At 42.1% G+C, this 20,165-nt stretch overlaps 1 protein-coding gene across 4 annotated transcripts in view; it reads left to right on the top strand.

Annotated features, from left to right (window-relative positions):
- The window catches only part of mrpl1 (mitochondrial ribosomal protein L1), a 74,992-nt gene that overhangs the window by 16,977 nt on the left and 37,850 nt on the right, over window positions 1-20,165 (top strand). For all 4 annotated transcript variants that reach the window (XR_006312584.1, XR_006312583.1, XM_043696360.1 and 1 more), the window contains exons 5-6: window positions 193-264; window positions 10,278-10,389. Coding sequence is in view for 2 of the 4 variants with exons in the window: in XM_043696360.1 (XP_043552295.1) it covers window positions 193-264; window positions 10,278-10,389 (184 nt within the window). In the remaining 2 variants the exon portion in view is untranslated. The remainder of the gene's footprint in view (window positions 1-192; window positions 265-10,277; window positions 10,390-20,165) is intronic.

Below are 20,165 nucleotides of genomic sequence, written 5' to 3'. Positions count from 1 at the left end.
CCACCCTGTAAATACATAACTGTTTAATGATTTTGTTTGTTCCAGTTTTGTCACTTGAGAAATGTAAATTTTATTTCACTTACGGAATGACTTTAAAGCTAGTATTGACCAAGTAAGGTACATTAAAACCCTCTCAGTAGCAAACCATTATGAGTGTTGCATTTGGTCTCTAAAATATTGTTGTTCTTGCAGAGTCCAGAAGAAGCTGCTGTGGCACAGAAACATGGAGCAGATATTGTGGGTGGAACAGACCTCATTCAGAAAGTATGTATTCATGAGCACAGTGATTTTCTAACAGTATAATAGAAAATTATGCATCCATGAAAGGCTTTCTTTTGATATTATGCTAAAACATAATTTTTCAATGCTTCAAGTTGTTTTCAGAATACAGTTTGAAAATGAGAAAAACAGTCTACAGTCTTAGAACTACAGGACATATGCTATATCATGAGCTTTAACTGAGTCGGGATCTTCTGCCTCCAAGTTCTTTTGGGCCTGTTAGTTTTGTATACTCATTGTAGACAGGTTAGCGTTGAGTCACGTCAGGTTTTGTGAGAAAGATTTTTTGTCTGGTGGGGAGCTCTTTACCCAATATCTATGGTGGCAGAGATATTTCTTTGATAGAATACTTGTTGAGTGCTAGACTATAGATAGAAAAGCATTTCTGCCGTTGTAGATGCTGGACAATTAATTCCCCATTTGACTAAAGCTGTTCCTTTTGTAAGATGCTGTGTCCTTACACTGACTTGCGTGCACTGATCTCAACAGTCTCCCAAATCAAGGAAAGTACCAAAAAAGAGCGAGAATCCCAATTGTTTGCTACTCAACGTCACTACCACTCAAACACCTGTTCAGCATTGATGAATTGCACCTCTTCCTTTGTCCCCATTGATCTTATTTTTCTTACTTTGTGGTGATGGTGGGTCTGCTTCTTTAAGGAACTTTGGTTTTGGGGAGTTAAGATAGATAGAGCCAAAAAACTGCAGATGCTGGAATCCAAAGTAGACCAGGAGGAGGCTGGAAGAACGCAGCAAGTCAGTCAACATCAGGAGGTGGAGAAGTTGACGTTTCGGGTATAACCTGAAAAACTTCTCCATCTCATGATGTTGCCTGGCTTGCTGAGTTCAGATAGATGGCAGTCCTGGATGTCTTTGCATTTCTGTAGAATGATAGACAAACATAGAAAGGCCAACAATTTAACAGTTTTCCTTCCGGTTCATTGTTGAATTAGAAATGTACTGTTGCATTGTCATCCATATGTAGGAACATTGAAAACAGTGGTAGGCCATTTGGCCCTTCGAGTCAGCTCAGCCATGATTATGATCATGGCTGGTCATCCAACTCAATAGCCTGTTCCCCGTTTCACCTCATATCACTTAATCCCTTTAGCCCCAAGTACTATATCCAACTCTGTCTTAAAATCATAGAATGTTTTGATCTTTACTGCTTTCTGTGGTAGTGAACTCCACAAGCTCGCCATTCTCTGTTTGAAGAAATTTCTCATCATCTTAGTCCTAAATGATTTATCTCGTTTCTTAGATATGACGTGATTTGTTTTCTCTCTCAATCTATCTTCAGACTTTAGAAGTTTGTGTATACCAGTACAACCAGCTATTTCCTTGCTGGCTTTCATTGTTAGTCCCCTTATGTTGGTGAGAAATGTAATTAATGTGCTCCAAATGAGTGGTTTGAAATGAAATGGGAATTTACATGGAAAATGTTAAATCAACTGAACTGAATGCAATGGTGATATTTACCAGTGTGCATGAATACATGCCGATCCTCGAAGTTGGAGGACTCATTTAAAGTTTCACAGGAAAAGTTAGAGGATTAAAACCGTGACATCTCCTCTCCACTCCTCTTCTAACCATTCAACTACACTTTCCTACATAGACACACACACACAAGCACGTACCCGTTGCAAAGACCATGACAATACTGAACTACAGTTAAATGAGACAAAGGGTTTATTTCTCACACTGAGACATGGGGAATGTTTTGTAACACAGGCACATTTGCAAATGTACAAGAAGAGATAAATTTGAAAAAGATAGAGAGATTATTCAATTAGTAATTTACACGCATTTTTTAAAAAAAACAAGGTATTTCCTTTTATTCATTTGATGGAATAACATGTGTGCAGTGCCGACTGGGCCACCATTTATTGCCCATTTCTCTTTGGTCTTAAGAAGATGTGGTGACCTGCTTTCTTGAACTGCTACAGTCCATTGTATGTAGACCGAACTGCTATTCGGGAGAAAGTATTAGGATTTTGAACCAGTAGGGAGTGATATATTTACATTATCAGGTTTGAAGGGGAACCTGCAAGTCAGTGATGTTACCATCTATCTGCTTCCCTTTCTCTTGTGGATGATGGAGATGGTGAGTTTGGAAGAAGCTGTTTAAGAATTATAGAACATAGAACAGAACAGTACAGCACAGAACAGGTCCTTCAGCCCACGATGTTGTGCCGACCATTGATCCTCATGTATGCACCCTCATATGCATGTCCAGCAGTCTCTTAAATGTCCCCAATGACCTTGCTTCCACAACTGCTAGTGGCAACGCATTCCATGCTCACAACTCTGTGTAAAGAACCCGCCTCTGACATCCCCTCGATACTTTCCTCCAACCAGCTTAAAACTATGACACCTCGTGTTAGCCATTTTTGTCCTGGGAAATAGTCTCTGGCTATCGACTCGATCTTTGCCTCTCATTATCTTGTATACCTCAATTAGGTCCCCTCTCCTCCTCCTCTTCTTCAATGAAAAAAGTCTGAGCTCAGTCAACCTCTCTTCATAAGATAAGCCCTCCAGTCCAGGCAGCATCCTGGTAAACCTCCTCTGAACCCTCTCCAAAGCATCCACATCTTTCTTATAATAGGGCGACCAGAACTGGACGCAGTATTCCAAGTGCGGTCTAACCAAAGTTTTATAGAGCTGCAACAAGATCTCACTACTCTTAAACTCAATCCCCCTGTTAATGAAAGCCAAAACACCATATGCTTTCTTAATAACCCTGTCCACTTGGGTGGCCATTTTAAGGGATCTATGTACCTGCACACCAAGATCCCTCTGTTCCTCCACACTGCCAAGAATCCTATCCTTAATCCTGTACTCAGCTTTCAAATTCGACCTTCCAAAATGCATCACCTCGCATTTATCCAGATGGAACTCCATCTGCCACCTCTCAGCCCATCTCTGCATCCTGTCAATGTCCCGCTGCAGCCTACAACAGCCCTCTATACTGTCAACGACACCTTCAACCTTTGTGTCATCTGCAAACTTGCTGACCCGTCCTTCAATCCCCTCATCCAAGTCATTAATAAAAATTACAAACAGTAGAGGCCCAAAGACAGAGCCCTGCGGAACACCAGTCACCACAGACTTCCAGGCAGAATATTTTCCTTCTACTACCACTTGCTGTCTTCTGTTGGCCAGCCAATTCTGTATCCAGACAGCTAAGTTCTCCCGTAATCCCTTTCCTCCTGACCTTCTGAATGAGCCTACCATGGGGAACCTTATCAAATGCCTTGCTGAAGTCCACATACACCACATCCACAGCTCAACCCTCATCAACTTTTCTAGTCACATCCTCAAAGAACTTGATAAGGTTTGTGAGGCATGACCTGCCCTCACGAAGCCATGTTGACTGCATTTAATCAAGCCATGCTCTTCCAGATGGTCATAAATCCTATCCCTCAGAATTCTTTTTAACACCTTGCAGACGACAGACGTGAGACTTACTGGTCTGTAATTGCCAGGGAGTTCCCTATTTCCTTTATTGAAGAGAGGAATTGCATTTGCCTTAATTAGGTGAATTTCTGCAGGGCATCTTGTAAATGATACAGACTGCTGCAACTGCGTGTCAATTATGGAGGGAGTGAATGTTTGTGGAAGTTCTGCTAATCAAGTGGACTGTAATGTCCTAGATGCTCCTTGAGTGTTGTTGGAGTTGCACTCATTTGACTTGCGCCTTGTTGGTCGTTTAGCAGAGTCTGGGTGAGTCAGTCGTTGCAAGAGCCTCTGATCTGCTCTTGTAATCAAATTATTTCGAGAGATTTTCTCATTAACCTGTTCAGGGATGTTATTAAATACCTCTGGAGTAGATAGAACTTGAACCTAGCTCTCCTAGCTAAGAGCTTGGGGCCATTGTATTTATATGACTAGCCCATTTCAGTTTCTGTCTATGGTTGATTGTGGAGGGTTATATAATGGACGTGCCATCAAATGTCATGTGATGATTTAGATTCTCATTTGTTGGAGATTATCATTGCCTGGCATTTGTGTGGTGTGAATATCACTCGTATCATCATCAACTGTCTGCACTTCTGAACTTATGACGGAGTGAAAGTCATTGATGAAACAGCTGAAAATGGTTGAGGAAATCCCGCACAGATATACTGGATCTAAAATAAACAAGAACCAATAATCAGAAACATTTTTCTTTGTGCCAGGGATGGCTCCAATGAACAGAGAATCCGTCTTGCTGATTTTCATTGAGTGCAGCTTTGTTAGGATTCCTTGATTTTACGTTTGGTCCAATGTCACCTTTGTGGAAAGGTCAGTCAACTTTACATCGCCTTTGGATGTGAAACTCTTTTGTCCATTTTGGAACAAATAAGGTGTAATAAGGTGAGGAGCTGAGTGGCCTTGGTTAGACCCAAACTGAGCGTCAGTGAGCAAGTTATTGCTAAATAAGCATTACTTGATAGCACTGTTGATGACAACTTCCCTTTTGTGAATGGTGGGGAGTAGACCAGGGTGGTAATTGGGCAGGTTAGAATTGTTCGTCAGTTTGCCAAGCCGGTTGTTTTTTTTTGGCAACATTACATCCCACAACTGGGTGACATCTTCAGTGCTGTGTAGCCTCTGGATGAATCCTGTTGTGATGTACAGAATTGATATAGTTCTGTCTGTTGTTGCGGATGGTTTTATTTCTGGTTTGTACTTTTTGTGTGCAGGACAGGCCTGTGTAAATTTTCTCATTACTGGCTAGATGCCAGTATTGTCAACATACTGGAACAGCTTGGTTAGAGACATGGAAAGTTTTGGGTAGAAGTCCTCCAGCTGTTTCTTGATATCATATGGCGTAAATACATTTGGCTGAAAATTGGCACCTGTGATGCTGGGGACCTCCATAGGGGGCCAAGATGAATTATCCACTTGGCTCTTCTGGCTGAAAATTATTGCAAAAGCTTCAACCTTTTTAAAATTGATGTACTGAATGCCCTCATCATTGAGGATAGTGATATTTGCGAAGCTGCCACCTTCATTAATGATTGGCTATGATAGACTGCAGAGTTTAGATCTGATCCATTGGTTGTGGAATTGTTTTACTGTGTGTTTGTCACTCATGGCTTGCATAGTTTGGCATGAAGCGGTCTTGTTATGTAGCTTCATCAAGTTGGCATCTTATTCCTAGGGTCTGCTGCTGTTCCTGGCATGCCCTCGTGCAGTCTTCCCTGAACCAGGGTTGTTCTGCTGACTTGGTAATAATGGTAGAGTGAGGGATATGCCCGGCCACAAGGTTAAAAATGTGTTGGAGTACAAGTCTTCTGTTGCTAATTGTCCACAGTGCCTTGTGGATTCAACCAACCCAACCTCCAGAGTATGCTACCAACATGCCACCAACATGTCTCCTGTCTCACCAGAGACCCAAACACCCTGTTCCATACAACACAGTCATCAAAGATGCCTACCATTCCATTCCCTGCCCGCATTTTGGTAAATCAGACTGTAAGTCTGTGCTCCTTCTCCCAGTTTACAAGCAGACGTGAAAGCATGAGGATCCGGCAAGGAAAATTGTACACTGCTGGTCTGAGGTAACGGACGAGCTTTGACGTGACTGCTTGGAGTCAGTGGACTAGACTATATTAAAGAACTTAGTGGCCAACCTAAATGAATATGCTTCATTGGTAAGTGTGTAGAAATTAACCAAAATGTTCCCCAATTGAAACCATGGATGAACCTGAAGAGACACTCCTTACTGAGACCCACGTGTTCTGAGGTGTCCAAGTTGAGTGACCCTGACCGAAATAGTCAGGGCACAGTCTTCACAAAACCATCAAGAATGCCAAGAGAGAGTACCAGACTAAACACAAGTTCCAGACTAATCATGCAAATGCACATCGACTGTGGCAAAGCTTAGATGATATACCTGGTTACAGGTGAAGTTGAGTAGAATCGCTGATAACAATGCATTCTTCCCTGATCACCTCGATGTATTCTATGCTTGTTTTGAACAGAAGGTCAGTGAAATGATGTCACCTGCCCTGACAACCTCGGGTGCATCTGTACCTACTGTCACCGCTGCAGATGTTAGATCGGCCTTCTTGAGGGTGAACCCACAGAAGGCAACTGGTCCGGATGGAGTCCCCGGCTAGGCACTTAGATCCTGTGCGGACCAGCTGGTGAGACTATTTGCAGACATCTGTAACCTTTCCTTACTAAATGTGAGGTTCCCACCTGCTTCAAGAAAACCATTATCATTCAGTGCTAAAGAAAAATACAGCAACTTGCCTTAATGACTACTGCCCAATGGCTCTGACATCCAATGTTATGGAGTGCTTTGAGAGGTTACGAATAGCATGCATCAACTTCAGCCGCACAGATTGCCCTGATCTGCTGCAATTCGCCTACCATCACTGAGTCGACAGCAGAAGCCTTGACCCTACACTCATCCCTGGAACATCTGGATAATACCAACATCAGGCTACAATAATTGACTTTAGCCCTGCCTTCAATACTTTAATTTCAACAAAACTCATCTCCAAACTGAGATCTAAGACTGTCCTCCTCCATGTGGATCCTTGACTTCTTGACCCAGGCCGTAATGAGTAAGCATAAATGACAACACCTCCACAACAAGGGTGTTGAGGTGGAGATGATTGAGAGCTTCAAGTTCCGAAGAGTAAATATCATCAACAGTCTATCCTGGTCCATTCACGTTGACGCTACAGTCAAGAAAGCCCAGCAATGTCTGTAATTCTTGAGAAGGCTAAAGAAATTTGACATGTCCATCATGACTCTTTCCAGTTTTTATAGATGCACCAGAGGAAACATCCGATCTGGATGCATCACAAATTGGTTTGATGACTGCTGTGTCCAAGACCGCAAGAAAGTGAAGATTTGTGAACGCAGCTCAGTTTATCATGAAAACCAGCTTTTCTTCCGTTGACTCTGTCTACACTTCCTGCTGCCCCAGAAAAGCAGCCAACATCATCAAAGACCCCTTCCCACTCTGGTTATACTCTCTTCCATTGGGCAGAAGATACAAAAGTTTGAAAACACGTACCAACACATTTAAAAGCAACTTCTTCCCTACTCTTTTCGGACATAGGTCATATATTAGAATTGATCTTTCTCTGCACCTTCTCTGGAACTGGAACAACATTCTGTTCTGTTATCCTGATATACTTACGTACGATATGATTTGCCTCGGTAGTACGCATTACAGTACTTTTCCCTCGACCTCCGGACATGCGAAAATAATAAATCAGATCAAAGAATGTCAGTCAGAGTGCTGGATTTGCTCGGAGTCTATCCCATTGTTCACGGTCATTGTGTCACTATGGAGGATATTCTCACTGTGAAGATTGGACTTTGTTTCTACAAGGACTGCATGTTCGTCTCTCTAATTCATACTGTTATGGGCGGGAGATCTGCAACAGGGGTATGCTTGAGGATGCAGTCAAGTATGTTTTTCTCTCTTGGTTCTTGCACCACCTTCCACAGACCTAATCTAACAGCTGTGTCTATTAGGATTTGACCAGTTGGGCCACTCATGGTGTTAGTCGAGAGTGTGGTGCTGGAAAAGCACAGCAGGTCAGGCAGCATTCAAGAAGCAGGAGAATCAACATTTTGGGCAAAAGCCCTTCATCAGGAATCAGGACTAACACTCTTGGCGTTAGTCATTGATGTTCCCCACCTAGCGTATATTCTGTGTCCTTGCCATCCTCAGCATTCATCCATGCCTGACGCCGATGGTGGGCAGGTTGTTGGAGGGAATCCTGAAGAACAGGATGTACATGTATTTGGAAAGACAAGGACTGATTAAGGATAGTCAACATGGCTTTGTGCATGGGAAATAATGTCTCACAAACTTGATTTTTTTTTGAGGAAGTAACATGACGATTGATGAGGGCAGAGTGGTCGATATGATCTATATGGACTTCAGTAAGGCGTTCAACAAGGTTCCCCATGGGAGACTGATTAGCAAGGTTAGATCTCATGGAATACAGGGAGAACTAGCCATTTGGATACAGAACTGGCTCAAAGGTAGAAGACAGCGGGTGGTGGTGGAGGGTTGTTTTTCATACTGGAGGTCTGTGATCAGTGGAGTGCCACAAGGATCGGTGCTGGGCCCTCTACTTTTTGTCATTTACTGAATTGATTTGGATGCGAGCATAAGAGGTACAGTTAGTAAGTTTGCAGATGACACCAAAATTGGAGGTGTAGTGACAGCGGAGAGGGTTACCTCAGATTACAACAGGATCTGGACCAGATGGGCCAATCGGTTGAGAAGTGGCAGGTGGAGTTTAATTCAGGTAAATGTGAGGTGGTGCATTTTGGGAAAGCAAATCTTAGTAGGACATATACACGTAATGGTAAGGTCCTAGGGAGTATTGCTGAACAAAGAGACCTTGGAGTGCAGGTTCATAAGCTCCTTGAAAGTGGAGTCACAGGTAGGTGGGATAGTGAAGAAGGCGTTTGGTATGCTTTCCTTTATTGGTCAGAGTATTGAGTACAGGAGTTGGGAGGTCATGTTGCAGCTGTACAGGACATTGGTTAGGCCACTGTTGGAATATTGCGTGCAATTCTGGTCTCCTTCCTATCGGAAAGATGTTGTGAACCTTGAAAAGGTTCAGAAAAGATGTACAAGGATGTTGCCAGGGTTGGAGGATTTGAGCTTTAGGGAGAGGCTGAACAGGCTGGGGCTGTTTTCACTGGTGATTGGAGGCTGAGGGGTGACCTTGTAGAGGTTTATAAAATCATGAGGGCCATGGATAGGGGAAATAGGTAAAGTCTTTTCCCTGAGGTGGGGCAGACCAGAACTAGAGGGCATAGGTTCAGGATGAGAGGGGGAAGATATAAAAGGGACCTACAGGCAACTTTTTCACACAGAGGGTGGTACATGTATGGAATGAGCTGCCAGAGGAAGTGGTGGAGGCTGGTACAATTGCAACATGTAAGAGGCATTTGGATGGGTATATGAATAGGAAGGGTTTGGAGGGATGTGGGACTAGATTGGGTTGGGATATCTGGTCGGCATGGACGGGTTGGACCGAAGGGTCTGTTTCCATGCTGTACATCTCTATGACTGTGATTGGTAGTAAGATTATAAGGGAAACAAGGGGAAAAAAACCATGCCCACCCAGAGCATTGTGTGTCTGTGTGTGGAAAACACTGTCCATTTTGATAGTTGAGGTGAAAACCTGCAACTCATTTAACAGGAACCTGGATCTATTTGAAATGCTATAACCTGCAAGTTCACAGACCATGTACTGGTAAGTGGAATTAGAATGGGCAGCTAGTTAATCCAGTTGGTGCAGACATGATGGGCTGATTGACTTCCTTCTGTGCTGTATCTTTCTATGTTTCTAAGTGTTATTAGTAAATCTTAAATTAACTCTTATTCCATGCATGTGTTTTTTTGTATTGCTTTTAAGGTTCCTTCTTCTAAATTAATTTTGAAGATTGCAATTCCAAGCCCCAAAATGAATGTCTTAACTTGTCAAATCCTATATAAGCATTGAGAGCACAGCAGTTCTCCACTCTAATCTAAACTCTAGTTACCAGCATCTGCAGTCATTGTTTTTACCTATATAACCATTGAGCATTGCCAGGTATGCCATACCACATAGACTTGCAAATAAAAGCCTTTTTGTATAAAGTGGCATTTACTGCAACCTCGAGTTTTTTTATGCCTCTTAGCAGTATCCACACTCTAACCTTTGCTACTCATCATAAATACCATGCAGTTTCAGTTAAGATTTGAAACAAGGCACCTTATTTAACATAAGACCTTTGTAACAAGAAGAGAGATTAAATTTCTATCAATTAGGTGGGCTGAATTCAAACAGTTTTCATAAGTTACAGGAAACATTCTGTCTCATCATGTCATCTACTTCTCTGTAGGGGTGTTGGAGTACAAATGCATATCACTTTGAATTGATGCAATGAGAAACCAATATGAAAGTGCATTTTGGTGTATTCAAACACACTTGAGCAAATTAATCTCCTTCATGGATAGTTTACGGTCACTTCTACTTTCAGATCATGGATGATGAAATTCAAGCAGATTTCTATGTGTCTGTTCCTGACATGGTATCAAAACTCATGCCTCTCAAGAACAAGCTAAGGAAGAAGTTTCCCAAAAGCAAACGGGGTAAGAAAATAATGAAACATAATTCGTAATTTAAAATAATATATTTGTGAGGAGTAAACCATCCGAAAATATAAACTGTATCGAGCAATCATAATATAAAGTTTTTCCATTAATAATCATTTCCTGCAGAAACCATAAGAAAATGTAAATAATAAAGGTTGCCTGCTTGATGAAACAAATGTAGATTTTTTTTTTTTTACAGATGAGACATAATTTTAACCTAAAAAATATTTCATGATCCTCTCCTTTCTCAGGAAGTGGATTAGTTATTTATGAGCTAGCTTTTTCAAGGAGGTGGTGTCATTATTGAAGTATTTGAAAGACATTGCATGACTTCATTTTAACAATGGTTCTATTCTTGTTCAGAATAGGCCAGGGAAACTTAATAGGTGAAAGTGAGCAAGAAGGAACCTATAATGTGTGGTTTCCCATGCCGATTTCCTCCTTCCCCCCCCCCGCCCCAATTCCCTTCCTGCCCACCCTCCCTCCTCATAATGTGCTGCAGTTGTGCTGTGTTTAGACAATAATGTTCTCAGACTTTGTGTAGATTTTAGCATGTTAGAGCATGGATAGATTTGTGTTAGTACAATTTTTAAAAAAATGTTTTCTAATCTTTCCCCTTGCTTGAGAGTCCTGCAAATTGAATATAAGTCAAATACTTTTCAATTTTGTTCCCCAGGAATGTTTATCGTAGACCATAAGGCATGGGCAGGGATTACACTACCAAGACAAATTTGCCCAGATGTGTGTATTTTCTAGCACAGACTGGTGCATTTCCTGTTAATCAACATCTCTACCTTTCCAACATCAAGAAATGTTTCCAAGGCAGTTCACAGTGGAGAAATATATAAATGCTGAAAAAAACAGATATTAAGAGGATTGATCAAAAAGCTTAATCAAAAACGATAGGTTCTGAGGAAGGCTTTAAAGAAACAGAGGCAGGTAATTTCACAGGGTTCACAGGTTTCTGAAATAACATTTGTCAGTGATGGTGAGGGATGTGTTGAGGGAAGGGTCCACAAAGTCCGGAGTCAGCAGTATGTTTTGAAAGAGCATTTGTAGTGTTGGAAGATGTTGCAGAATTATGGAAAGGTAATGACATTAAGAGATTAAGATGCTGGATAGGTACTTAAAATTGAAGGTGCTGAGAGTCTGGAAATCAATGTAAGTCAGAAAGCAAAGAGGTGATGCACAAGCAAGTCTCAGTGCAGGACTGTGTACAGATAGCAAGTTTTGGATAAGGTAAAATTACCAAAAGGCAGAATATGATTTGCTAGCCCAGAGAATGAATTATTGAAAAAATAATATTTGTTCACATTGCAGAAAATGGATTCATTTCTTTATTAGTTACTCAAATAACCTACAAACATAAGAAACAGGAGCATGTGTTGAGATCCAGCCTTCCCATTCAATGATATCATAACTGATCTTGTCGATGATTTTCCTCTTGTAGCTATATTTCTTGATGTTTGTAACCAGTGAAAACCTATCAATCTCCATTGTGATTATACTCAATAAATGAGCTTCCACAGTTTTCTGGAGCAGAAAGTTGCAAAGATTCAGATCTTTCTGAATGAAGAAATTACACTTCATTTCAATCCTAAATGGACTGACGGTCCACAGTTTATCCTGAAATTCTGGCTCCTGGTTTCTATTTGCTAACTGTACCTGCCTGTTAATTTCCACTGTCTTATGAAGGAGGATGCTGAAATTCCTTTTTGAATTTTCTTGTTGACCTTCAGAACAAAGTGCATAATCTCAGTTTTCTTCACATTCTGTTCAATCTGCCAACTGTTTTCCTGCTCACTTAGCATTTCCAAATGTCCTTGAAGTGTCATGCAACTCTCACTTCCCTCTAGTTTTGTGTTATCTGCAGAGTTGGAAGTATTGCATTGAATAGCCTTATCCAAATCGTTGTATGTATTATGACGAGCAAGCAAGCGCTCATCCTTGTGGTATTCCACTATTCATAGCTTGTCAACTGCACAATGACAACCCCATTATTTCCTACTTTATTTTCTATTCATTTAACCAAGTTTTCATCTGTGAAGACGCTGTGCTAACTGTTTATGAATCGTTATGGCTGATTTACATTCTACCAATCCAAAAATATCCATTAACTGCTACTTTGTTTTGTGGCAATTCGCTTTTGACTCATCATCTGAATATCAGAAATTGCACATGAATCTCGAGTGCAGAATGTGATTAACTAGGGAATGGACTGCCAGCAACCTTAGTGGAACACAGACGAGTTATGAGATTAAAACAGCATGCTAAATTTAGAAAAAAGGTATAGAAAGAATATACATTAAATGATAAAATTAAAAATGTTCTAGTGTGCCTCAAAGCTGGTACCCTGTGGCATTTGTAGCAATAAAGCATAGGATGTCCCACCATTTTTAGTTAGATTTGATTCTGCTCAGTAATAAGGATAGGATTCTCTGCAAGTATTTTTATAAGATACTTTAACAGTTCAAGGATCTGTGAACATTACTTAGAGCTAATTTCTTTAGTCAGTCAGAGAAGTGGATCTAAGCAATGATTGTACCATTAGCAGGCTGTTCAGTGGGTGGCATAGTGGGTGGCACAGTGGTTAGCACTGCTGCCTCACAGCGTCAGAGACCCCGGTTCAATTCCTGCCTCAGGTGACTGACTGTGTGGAGTTTGCACATTCTCCCTGTGTCTGTGTGGGTTTCCTCCCACAGTCCAAAAATGTCAGGTTAGGTGAATTGGTCATACTAAATTGCCCGTAGTGTTAAGTGAAGGGGTAAATGTAGGGGAATAGGTCTGGGTGGGTTGCACTTTGGCGGGTTGGTGTGGACTTGTTGGGCCGAAGGGCCTGTTTCCACACTGTAAGTAATCTAATCTAATCTAATCTAATCTAATCTAATCTAATCTAATCTAATCTAAACCCAGTTGCTTGATCTATGCTTTAGAAAACATTGGGGCTAAAAAGAAGGCCTGGAGAGCTGCTGATAGTTCAGCGCAGCTGAGAATGTGGGGAAGGAAACCTAAAAGCAGTTTTGGGCTTGGGTTTGTTGGAAAATACAGGAGAAATTCGAGGGAAGTGCCAAGCTGTTTGATAAATAGTTGAAATTGTGTCAGTAATGAGTTGCTTTAGAACAGTGTCAGGAATCCTGAGAAACATGCTCAGGTGAAAAGATTGAACTACCAGGATGTGAGCAATTATTGAGTTCGTCTGTGATGGATGAGGAGCAGTATGCTGCTATCCACTGGGGAAAAGTTAACCTTTGGTGTTCTGCCCAGAGAGGCTACAAATGCTAGAGTTTTGCCATTAAAGCAATACCAGAGGACAGTTAGAGTAGAAGTCTCTTTTCAGGAAATGCAATAGCTAGATCTTCAAAAGTGAAGATTTCAAATCCCTTGTGAAGGACACAGAGCTTCTGTTTGGGAGGATTGCTTAGAAAACTAGGCACTGCCCTGACCACATTTGCTGTTTGATGTACAAGGTGGTATTAATTCTAGATGTTGAAGATTAAGTTTGTTATTTGAGATGGTTTTACTTTACTGACTTCATGTTGTAAAGTTTATTTTATTTGTTTACAAAACTGTGGAATCTTGTTGCTTTATCATTTTATTGGGTAGCTGTATTTAATACTTTATGAACAAAAATTAATTGTCACTAAACCATGCATTTTTGCCTCAAATTGTATGGTTTTCCACCCATTAGTCAACTTTCTTACTATGCTATTACATTCCCTTCAATACAATGTGTCATGACTTTATAAGACAGAATTCTTTCTGGCACCTTATTAAACAGTTCATGATCCTTTATGTCCAATAGCATAGATAGGAAGTGACAGAAATTTTGATCTGCCCCAGTGGTGGAAATTTGGAATATCTATTGTACATTTGTTGTTCCTGATTATGAAACTATAGTGAATTCTTCAATTCAAATGAAGGCTGTGACACTTGTATGAAGAAGATCACCATTTCCTGTAAACTAATCTTGATACAATTGTCAAATGCCTACTTTGCTGGTGTGTAGCTACAAATAGAAATTTGTTCACTGTTCTGGAATCAATGATAACTTCAATAAATTGGAAAAGCTTAAAAACAAGTTGAAATTCAGTTATATGTTCCTGTAAAAATAGTAATCATTTACATACGGAGCAAACAACTGTCATTAAAAACCCCAAGATACTTTACAGGGGAAGTATCAAACAATGTTTGTCACTGAGCAAGGTGGAGAAATAAGCAAATGCATTGAGGAAAGGGACTGCAGAAAAAATATGTAACAGTGTAAGCACTAAATTTCTATTATTTCCAGAACACCTAAGTTCCCATTTTCTGCTTTACCTGAACAAAATAGCACCTGACATCATTATAATAAATCAATCATAGCAGTATCAGTAAACAGGAAACATTGATCTATTTTACGCAAGAGTCAGATTAAAGCTTCAGGCTGAGGAGTGGCAGAATAAATTTAATTTGCTAAATGTGAGGTGCTGCATTTTAAAAATGCAAATAAGGGCAAAAATTATACAATTAATGGTAGCGCTGTGGGCAATGTTGCTGATCATAGAGACCTAAGGATGCAGGTACATAATTCCTTAAAATTGGAGTCACGGGTAGACAGGGGAGTGAAGAAGGCGTTTGGCATGCTTGCCTTCATTGGTCAGTGCACTGAGTGTAGGAATTGAGATGTCATGTTTTGGCTGTACAGGACATTGGTGAGGACAGTTTTAGAATACTGCATTCAATTCGGGTCTCCCTGCGAGAGGAAAGATATTGTTAAACTGAATTCCAAAAGTATTTTACAAGGATTTTGCTGTCGGAAGAGTTTGAGTAGGCTGGGGCTTTTTTCCCTTGAGTGTCGGAGGCTGAGGGGTGACCTTATAGAAGTTTATAAAATCATAAGCCGCATGGATGGAGAGAATAGCCAAGGGCATTTTTCTCAGGAAATGGGAATCCAAAACTAGAGGATGGAGGGTTAAGGCAAGAGGGGAAAGATTTAAAAGTGACTTCAGGGACTACTTTTCATGCATAAGGTGTGAGTATATGGAATGAGCTGCCAGTGGAAGTGGTGGAGGCAGGTATCATTGCAACATTTAAAAGGCAATTGAGGAACTGTTGTGGACAGCTCTGCCTAACAGCCAAGGCATACCGGTGTTTTCTGCCATCCCTGGCCAACTTATGTGGTGGAATTATGAGTTTAAAACCTTACAGAACACACATTTGTTAATATTTGGGAGTGGGAAGGATGCCAAAGGGAAAAGGAGCGAGCAAACAGCAGCAGGGAGGAAACTCTCCTGCAGCACCAGGCATAACAGAGACTACAGCAGCAGCAGCCTCTCCTGAACCCCCCGGGGACCTGACAGACTCTCAGGAATTGGCTGCAGCGATGGAGATACTTATCTTGAAGGTTGGCGCTGCGATTGAGGAAATCTGTAGGGAGATTCATGCCCAGGTCCAATCTATCGCATCCATGCTGCAGAAGCATAAGCAGGAGATCCAGGGCCTCGGGGAGAGGCTGGAGGAGGTGGAGGGTCGAACTAAGGCCTCGGAAGCTGCAACGGAGTCCTCGTCCAGTCGGATCCAGGTGCTGTAGCAAGAGGTGCAGGCCTTGTGAGACCATATCGACGACCTTGAAAATTGAGGTCCGAATTGTCGGGCTTCCTGAAGGTGAGGAAGGTGAGCAGCCAGTCAGCTTCTTTGAAAGCTGGCTGCCAAAGTTTTTGGGCCTTCACGTTGTCGAGTTCAGCAGGCTTTAGATTGAAAGGGCTTATCGGGTTACAGGGCACAGGTCAGGCCCAGTGCCGCACCCCCGCTTGGTCCTAGTGCACTTCCATTCATATAAGGACATATAAAAAGTCACAGAAGCTTCGAGATCCCTGGGAAATGATCCGCAGGCACTGCTGTACAAGGGGTCAAAAATCATGTTTTTCCAGGATTTCTCTGCAGCTGTAATTCGAAAGAGGAAGTCCTTCAATGAAGCTAAAAAGAGGCTGAGGAACCTGGGCATCCAGTACTCCATGAGATAACCCGCAGTACTTCATTTCAGCCATGAGGACTCAGTTTATACATTTGACTCAGCGGATGAAGCTAAAAGCTTTGTGGACACTTTAAAATAGACAGATTGGCCTGAAGAATACGATTAATGTTTCTTCTCTTTTCTATCTTTCCCCATGTTTTCCCTTTTTTTTAAATTCCTTTCTTTCTCCCTAATAATTTCCTTTTTATAAATGGCGGAAAAGACTTTGGAATAGGTTGTTCCTTTTTTTTAATAACTGGATTTTCTGATGGGAAATTTTGTGGATGTTCTTTGTTGTCTCACCCCCTATTTTTTGTTTGTTCTGTTTCTCTTTTAGTCACAAGTAGGGCTGACATGAAGCCAGGGATGGGTGGAGTTCTCATCCTGACTTTGTCTTTTTTTTTTCTGTTGATTTAAGGATCCTCTCCTTGTTTTTTTTCTGGCCGAAGGCTGGGGCACAGTCCGGGTTTGAAGGAGCTGTGAAGGAGGGAATGGGTTGGCTAAGTGCCCCCTATGGGCAGGGGGGAAGAGTCTTCCTTTCAAGGTTTTATTGTTGGTTTTCTTTGTAGTTTTTTGGTAGTAATAGTTGTTTATAATCACGATAGAGTAGTTTTTGTATATATAGTTTTTCCATTCTATGAGTCTTTACTTGCTTATGCTCGGCGCTTTGTAAGCAGGGTTCTCCCTCCGAGGGGTTCATGGGTGTCTGAAAGGGGATATGGCTAAGTGTCTTATTAAATGGTGCACCTGGAACATTAAGGGAAGTCATTCGCCTATTAAAAGGAAAATAGTGCTTTCGAGCCTTAAAAGGGAAAGGGTTGTGATATCGCTTTGTTGCAGGAAACCCATCTTGAACACCTGAAATTACAAGAGGGGGGTTATGACCAGGTATTCTTTTCATCCTTTATACTAAAAGTAGGTGAGTGGCAGTACTTAGCCAGAAAAATCTTCCGTTCACATTATTAGAGCAGGTGAAAGATGAGCAGGGACAGTTTGTGGTACTTAAAACCCTGATACATGGGGAGGAATACGGCATTTTAAATGTCTACTGTCCTCCGGCGCACCCCCTCAAATTTTTGATTAATGCTTTCTCTAAGTTGAGTGCTTTTGGAACACAGCACATTATTGTAGGGGGGGGATTTTAATTATCTTTTGGATCCGTCAGTAGACAGGATGCCTCGTGGGCCCCAACTATTTCTTCACAGGCCAAGCAGGTGGTTGACTTATGTGAGGAGTTGGGGCTGGTGGATATTTGGAGATGTCTTCACCCTACTGGCAGAGACTTTTTTTTTGAAACCCACATAAACGTCACACGAGGATTGACCTCCTTCTGGCTCCCTCGGCCCTTCTGGATTCGATTATGGGTTGTAAATTGGGAATATAGCTATCTCTGATCACCCAGCAGTACATTTGGAGGTTAAGGCTAAGAGTGAGGGGTTAGGTTTGCAGTACTGGCGTTTTTACCCTTTTCTCCTTGAGGATTCCAAATTTGTGGAATACCTTTTGAAGGAGTTTCAGGAATTCTTGATTGTCAACTCAGGCACGGCTGGTAGTCCATCTATGCTATGGGAGACTGCTAAGGCCTTTGCTCGGGGATTAGCTATTTCCTATTCGGCTAGCTGGAAACGGCAGAAGGAGGAACAGCAGCGTCTACTTGAGACGCGGTTGAAAGCTGCGGAGGTGGGAAATTTTGCGCGGCCTTCGGTGAATAAGCTACAGCCGATCACGGCCCTTAGGGCTCCTTGAATTCAATACTGACGCAAAACGCAAAGAAATAACTTGCTTTTGCTAGACAAAGGCTGTTCGAATATGGGGATAGGCCAGGGAAGTATTTAACGTACCTGACTAGGACAAAGCGTGTTTCCCAATCCATTACTGCAATCCGAGACAGCACCATGGTCCTTACATACGATGCTAAAAAGATTAATGAGGCTTTTCGGAGCTTTTACTCTGAATTGTATTGGTCTGAAGGTTGCGAAGACAGGAGGGCTGAAATGGAGACCTTTTTTAAGAACCTGGACCTCCCGGGGGTAACCCTGGAACATGCCTCTCTCCTTAATGCCCACTAGACAGTTCAGGAAATACAGGAGGCAGCTAGGCAACTTCAGAGTGGGAAAGCGCCTGGCCCTGATGGTCTTCCGGGTGAGTTTTATAAGGAGTTTATAGGGATTTTGTCAGGGCTGACGTTGGAGATAAAAAATCACTCCGATGTGCATGAATGCCTACCACCATCTTTGAGAGAAGCTAATATTTCCTTAATTCTTAAGAAGGGGAAGGTTCCTGAGGATTGTCCTTCACTACAGGCCCATCTCTCTATTAAATTCAGATTTCAAGATTTTGTCCAAGATCCTGGCGCTGAGATTGGAAAGGGTATTGCCCCATATTATTAAAGAGGACCAGGCAGGCTTTATAAGGGGCCGTAGGTCCTCTAATAATATTAGAAGGTTGCTGAATGTGGTCCAAGTTTGTCAGCAACAATCGATTCAGGGGTTGGTGATTTCCTTAGATGCAGAGAAAGCATTTGACCGGGTGGAATAGCTGTATCTTTTTTATGTCTTAGAACAGTTTGGGTTGGGTTGAGTCTTTGCTCAGTGGGTGGAGGTTTTATATCGCCACCCTCTGGCCGCGGTCATCACCAATGCAGTGAAGTCTGGGAATTTTACGATTGGTAGGGGTAGTCAGCAAGGCTGCCCCCTCTCATTGTTTCTGTTTACGTTGGTGATAGAGCCACTGGCAGAGGCCATTTATCAGAATGTCCACATAACCGTTCCAGAAGTGGGATCGAGGATACACAAGATTACACTGTACGCAGATGATGTCCTTCTGTTTTTCTCAAACCCGATGACCTCCGTACCCCATTTGATACAATGTATCAATTCATTTGGGGCTATTTCAGGATATGAGATTAACTTTGCAAAATCGGAGGCTATGCCTTTGGGGGACCTTAAGGATGTGTCAGAAGTTGAAGGTGGCCCAAAGCTTCCTTTTAAGTGGTCACGGGTAGGGTTCCGATACCTAGGCATTTTTATTACCCCCAAGTTTGATCTGTTATTTCTGACTCACTTTGCCCACTTGCTCGACAGTATTAGGCGAGATCTCCAGAGATGGGAGGCTCTTCCAATTCCATGGCTGGGCCGATATGTCTCTCATTAAGATGAATGTTCTTCCTCGTTTGCTTTATCCCATGCGTATGCTCCCTATAATGTTTCCCAGGTCAACGCTGCGGAAGCTAATGGAGTCGTTTGGTCCTTTGTCTGGCATCATGGGCGGCCCCTCATCAAACTTACTAAATTGCAGTTGCCTCAAGGAGGGGGAAGAGTTGATTTCCCAGACATCAGGAGATATCAATTGAGTTCCCTGCTGTCCTTTGTCTGCGATTGGGTAGGTAACGATCCAAACTCAATATGGCTGGATATTGAGGCCTCCCAGGCAAAGTGCCCTCTTATTAACCTGTTGTTCATGGATAAGTTGAGGACAGTTATGAACCACTGCCGGAACCCGATTGTCATTAGTACAGTCAAGGCGGAGGACGATGCGTCAGAGTGAGGGCTGTTTATCCAAGACTTCGTCACTCACACTTCTCGTTGGCATGCCAGGGTGCCGACCAGGGATGATGGACTCGGAGTCAAACTATGGGCAGCAAGAGGAGTTTCTAGTTTGGAAGATTTGTTTGAGGGGGAGGTTATGACGTATTTTGAGCAACTGAGCTGCAAATACGGGTTACCCAGCAGAGATCTTTTCTGTTTTTTTTCAGGTTAGGGATTTCATCCAGAAGAAGACT

This window comes from Chiloscyllium plagiosum, chromosome 1 (assembly GCF_004010195.1).
Source record: "Chiloscyllium plagiosum isolate BGI_BamShark_2017 chromosome 1, ASM401019v2, whole genome shotgun sequence".
Lineage (NCBI taxonomy): Eukaryota > Metazoa > Chordata > Chondrichthyes > Orectolobiformes > Hemiscylliidae > Chiloscyllium > Chiloscyllium plagiosum.
Note: the sequence above shows the minus strand (reverse complement) of the source record. Positions and strands in the feature narration are given on the sequence as shown.